This window comes from Oryx dammah, unplaced genomic scaffold (assembly GCF_014754425.2).
Source record: "Oryx dammah isolate SB20612 unplaced genomic scaffold, SCBI_Odam_1.1 HiC_scaffold_1, whole genome shotgun sequence".
Classification (NCBI taxonomy): Eukaryota; Metazoa; Chordata; class Mammalia; order Artiodactyla; family Bovidae; genus Oryx; species Oryx dammah.
Window position 1 is genome coordinate 99312420 of NW_024070185.1, and position 6000 is coordinate 99318419.

General features: G+C 33.1%; 1 protein-coding gene across 1 annotated transcript in view; it reads right to left on the reverse strand.

Moving 5' to 3' along the window:
- Window positions 1-4643, reverse strand: part of SHOC1 (shortage in chiasmata 1) — a 91113-nt gene extending 86470 nt beyond the window's left edge. The window contains exons 1-2 of the mRNA XM_040239337.1: window positions 4529-4643; window positions 2288-2411 (exon numbers count right to left, since the gene is read on the reverse strand). Coding sequence (XP_040095271.1) covers window positions 2288-2411; window positions 4529-4573 — 169 coding nt within the window. The 5' untranslated portion in view covers window positions 4574-4643. The remainder of the gene's footprint in view (window positions 1-2287; window positions 2412-4528) is intronic.
- Window positions 4644-6000: the final 1357 nt, after the last annotated feature.

Here is a 6000-nt window from a genome sequence, read left to right on the forward strand (position 1 = left end):
TTACCTTGAACAAATCACTGAACATTTGAGTCTGTGCTTCACTGAAAAAATATAAAAGTTTAGTGGTTAAGAATACAGGTCTGAAAAAAAAAAAAAGAATACAGGTCTGGAATCACCCTAACTAGATTTTAATACATATACTGCTACCTACTAACTGTATGATCTTGTGTAAATCTCTTATCCTCTTTCTAACTCAGTTTCTTTATCTGTAAACTAGGAATAATAATGACCTTTTCATAGTGTTGTAAAGATTAAATGTGCTAAGACATGTAAATTGCTTGGAATGGTGCCTGATATGGTATAACTGCGCAATAAATCTTGGCTGTTATTATGATTTTTAAAAAGAAGAAAAGGAAAAGAAATAAGAGAAATAATTAATTCATTTTCCCTTCTGTACTTTAAGAGAAGCAGTTTGATGAAAACTACTACTCTTGGGGCTTCCCAGATGGTGCTAATGGTAAAAACCCGCCTGCCATTGCAGGAGACATGAGATGTAAGTTCGATCCCTGGGTCAAGAAGATCCCTTGGAGAGGGCATGGCAACCCACTCCAGTATTCTTGCCTGGAAAATCCCATGGACAGAAGAGCCTGGCAGGCTACAATATATAGGGTTGCAGAGTCAGACACAATTGAAGTGACTTAGCACACACCCAGGCACACACTACTGGTGATCTTGTTTCCAACCTGATCGAGACCTTCAGTCCACTGACCCTATCATTTTTACAATATTCATCCTCCCTCATATCCTCATTTCTTTTCTCGTACAGTTTAGTTTCCATGGCCTCATATCACTCTCTTACAAAGAGTCAAGTCCCTTGCCTCTCTTTCCCTTATACCAACTTAGAAAACCCCTAGTCTTCACTTGGTATATGTACACTAAAAGTGAAAATGTTAGTCGTTCTGTCGTGTCTGGCTCTTTGTGACCCCATGGAGGGTAGCCCACCAGGCTGTCCATTAAATTCTCCAGGCAAGAATACTGGAGTTGGTAGCCATTCCCTTCTCCAGGGGATCTTCCCAACACAGGGATCCAACCTGGGTCTCCTGCATTGCAGGCGGATTCTTTACCATCTGCTCCACCAGGAACTCATATACGTATATGTACACTAGAACAATTAAAAATTATTTGGAAAAAAAATTCACCCAGCCATTCTGAATGAGCTCACTTCAAATTATGACCATAAATTTTAAATGGGCATCCAACTTTGACAGATGATAATAGTAATTCATCTTAATATCCTTTTAATAAAAAGGATTTTCTCATTCTTCAAGACATTTGACACCTCCCTTCAAATTTTTGATACTCATCCCCCTACCCACTCTCTGTCAGAAAATTAATATAAATAGAGAAGAAAAACCCTCATCTTCCACCACCAATTCTAACATCTAACTGGCATAAGTACCTACAAACTTTGCCTTCCTCTCTATCACAGTAGAAGAACCATCCTGGCTTTTAACACCAACTCCTCCAATTGTGCTCTTGGTTCTATTCTCTTTTACTAAGTTATCTTTTTTCTTTCCTGCATCATCATTTTCTCTCTTTTTACCAAGATTATTTCCTTTGGCAAACAAACATTTCAGTCTCTTTCCTTATCATATATATGTATTTTTTTAATCTCACATCTTAAAAAAATTCTCTTTAACTCATTTCTTCCTTCAGCTAGTGCACCTCCATTTTTCTATGTTCTGTCATAGCAAAAATCTTCAAAAGAGCTCACTGTGTCCACCATCTCACATCCCACTGTGCATTCTCTTCTCAAAATAGTCTGATCAGGTTTTCATACATAATATTCCAGGGAAACCACTCCTATCAAGGTTATCGATCTACATTTAATTAAGCAAATGGTCAATTCTAGTCTAATCTTACTTGCATTTTCCAAAGCAAAAGATGATACTTTGTACATATTCATTTAAAAAATAGTTTTATAGTCAGTGTATCATTACAACTTAGAGTAGCCCTCATACATTTGGGAAAGATCCTACTCTAACACAATAGTAAAATGTCAGAATATTTTAAGACTTCATCATTTACATATCCTTTGTTTTATTCATATCTAGTATAAGCTTTCAATTCCTTACTCTGTCACTTAAATTCTTTGTCACATAAAAATATTAACTTTGTCACCTAAATACTTTGTCACATAAAAATATTAATTTATAAACTTCTTGGAAGTCTGATATGAATACATTTTCATATAATGAGAAAACAGTGCATTTTCTTAATGATTTATTATGCTAAGCTCTGAAATACTTTAAAAAATAGATTTTTAAAAAATAAAAATAAAATATACCTCTTGTCCATGGCCTCCTAAACTTATTATCAATAACACTTGCAGGATAATTTTCATCTTGATATAAACATGAAGGGATCCGAAGCAATAAAGTATCTTTGCACAACTTCTTTCTAACTACACTCTGTGTAAGAAAGATTATGAAATCTTTTAATATATATTGAATTTAAAATATTCATCTGTCATATTCCAGAATATTAAAATTCTCTATTGTTTCAAATTTATATTATTTTCATTTAAAGATAATACATGTTCACTAAAAAATATCTAACACATAACCACATAACTGAGAATGTCATGGTCCCTAGTGATATCAATAAGTCTGGTATATTTTCCTACATACTTTATTTTCTAGATTAGGCTAAAATGTCTGTGTGTTTGATTTAAAAAAAATGTGATCATATCATTTATACACCATTTAGCAAAGTGCTGTTTTTCACTTTTAGTATAATATGGCTATCTTAACTTTTGTTTTCTACATCTTTGCACTGTTTCACTTGTGACATCCAGCAACTATGTTACTAAATTTTTAAAAATCTAATAATTAAAATTTAAAAGGATGTTAAATCAGTTAAGTAAGCATGTAAATAAAAATTCTCTATGCTTGGTTCTGCCTTTACTTTCCAGCTTTATTTCCCATTACTCTTTAATACGAACTGTAGTCTTTAAATAGAGCAATCACTACCCTCTTAACATTTAGTGGTCACTTGCTCATCAACAGGATGCCTTTGAAAAATGCCCTGCTACTCTTCTCTAGCTGTCAAAATTCTATTCAACTTTCAAGGCTCATCTTAAGCAAATTTCCTCAGTGACTCCCAACTTGTCACAGAATTCATTATCTATGTATTTGGACAAATGATAGTTTCTTTCATTATTTCTCAAGAGTTTTATGTTTGCTAGACTTAATAACATATTAAATAAGAGGCCCTCATTATCTAAGAATAAATAGTATAAAGAAAAGATGAGTTAAGTAATTCATAAAAAATGAAGACAAAAGTTTCATAGTCAAAAGTCAAAGGTTCATAGTCAAATGGAACATTACCTAAAAAACAAAATAAAGTCATAAAAATTAAAATTTATTTTAATTAAATTTTGTTTGTATTTAGCTTATAACTACTTTGTCATAATTTCCCTCAAAACTGCATTATATGATGATATGTGTGATACTAGTCATTACTTCATCTGTGATCATAAAGAAGATTTTTCTAGAAAATATTTGAGGATTTAATCAAAATTTCCCAAGGCATCTCTGACTCCTTTGATATTCAAACCCTTCTCTTTGTCTTACCTGTTATCTGATCTAATTTTGTCAGATTTTCATCTGATAATAGCTTTACCTGTTATTTGAGTGATTCTTCAAAACTGTTTTCATGAACTTTACAAAACCCTGTATCTTTTGCAAGATTTGCCATTGATTAGTATATTTGTACTGTATCATGGGGGTGTGGTACGCCAGTGGGAAACTAAGATACCATGGGCAAGGATAAAAGTCTGAGGAAGTTTGAGTATAGACTAATTTTTCAAGTGGATAATACATCCATAAATATATCTGTGTAACAGTGACCTCTGATTCCCTACCACATATGTGGTACATATGCCTCCTTTGCAATGATACATTTGCCTCCCTGTTATGATGGAATAATAAGATGGTAAGAACTACGAACTGGTGTGTGACAATTATTCTAATTAGTTTCTTAACAATGTAGCTGGTTTGAATTTCAGCTTTGTACAAGGTATTTAACTTCTCTAGACATCATTTTTCTAACCTGTAAAACTGTAAAACGTGTGTAATAATAGTATCTTCCTCATGGAGTAGTTATGATCATCAAAATGACATAATCCATCAAAAGAGTAAGTGATCAAATGACATAATTAATCAAAATAGTAAGAGACTAATACATACTGTTACAGTCATTTTATCGTAGAGATAACTGGAATTGTTTTTTCCCCATTCCTGCTGAGAAAAATCACTCACAGTAATCCATAAAAGCAGCCCAAGCTTGCTAACAGTTTCCACTTTTTTCCCATTGACAGCCTCAAATTCACATTAAATTGGCAACAATTTCCTCCCCAAATAGTATTTTTAAGGTATATTAAAACTGGAAAGTAGTTTTTAGTGCATTTCAAAGTAGGACTAAAGATTACTCTAAGGACTACTAAAAAGTGATCATAATATATACTGCATGTAGATAACACTTTCATAATTCTTAGTAATCAGGTCATGATCTAATAACACTCTACCTCATTCAAATAATCTATTGCACAATATTTGAATGCTGGAAACATATCTTCTTTCTTTGGAAGCAGTACAAATTTCACATCTGTAAATATAAAAATTAAAAATAAATATTTGGTAGAATAGCAAAGCTAGGAGCAGAAAACCATTCTTAGTCACAAAACATTGGCTCATTCATTTTTTAAAAGGCTCTGAATGATGAAAATTTAACTATGAAAATAACATTACTATGATTTAAATCTAATATGAAAATAATGTATACATTGGTATAAAATTATTGTTATATTTTTCATATTCTTTTACCCATACAATCCTAGTTGATAGATTACAATATATTTAATATCATCGTTTTGTTGCAAAAGAGGCTGAGGTTCACAAGACTAATAGAGTGGTTTTCTCATGATAACCATATTTCTTAAGTGAACCAAGGGCAAAACTGTCTTGAAGCAGTAGAGTAGAATTTGGAAAATTCCACTCTCTAAGAAAATATAAAGTGAAATCATTCAGTTGTGTCTGACTCTTTGTGACCCCATGGACTGTAGCCTACCAGGCTCCTCCATCCATGGGATTTTCCAGGCAAGAATATTGGAGTGGGTTGCCATTTCCTTTTCCAGGGGATCTTCCCGACCCAGGGATCAACCCCAGGTCTCCTGCATTGTAGGCAGATGCTTTACCATCTGAGCCACCAGGGAAGTCCCAAGAAAATAAAAAGCCTTAAGTTAAATTCCCTTTTAGTTAGTTCATTTGGAATAAAGCAACTATAGTATATTATTTTTAGGTCATTGGGTCATTATTAGTAAATCAAAAAATTCGCCTAATGAAGTAAAATTTTTTTCTTTTCTTTTCCAGTATGGTTTATCCCAAGATATTGAATATAGTTCTCTGTGCTATACAGTAAGACCTTATTGTTTATCCATCATATATATAATAGTTTAGGATAGATAAACTATTTAATAGCTTAGGATAGATAAACCAGTTAATAGTTAAATTATTAAACTATTTAATAGCTTGGGATGGATACACCAGTCAATCCTAAAAAAAGGAAATCAGTCCTGAATATTCATTGGAAGGACTGATGCTGAAGCTCCAATACTTTGGCCACCTGATGCGAAAAACTGACTCATTTGAAAAGACTCTGATACTGGGAATGGTTGGATGGTTGGATGGCATCACCAACTCGATGGGCATGAGTTTGAGCAAGCTCTGGGAGTTGGTAATGGACAGGGAACCTGGCATGCTACAGTCCATGGGGCCACAAAGAGTTGGACACAACTGAGTGACTGAACTGAATTGATACATAATAGTAATAGTAATAGTACATCCATTAGTCCCAGATAGTCCCAATAAGTAAACTTTTGAAAGCTAAATAAGTCCAAGATAGTTTCAAGAATCAGAGGAATTACAGCTTAGAAAGTTTACTCTAGGACACAGTCCAGTTTATCAGAAAGTTCTTAGCATTTTTATCAATCATTTAAAA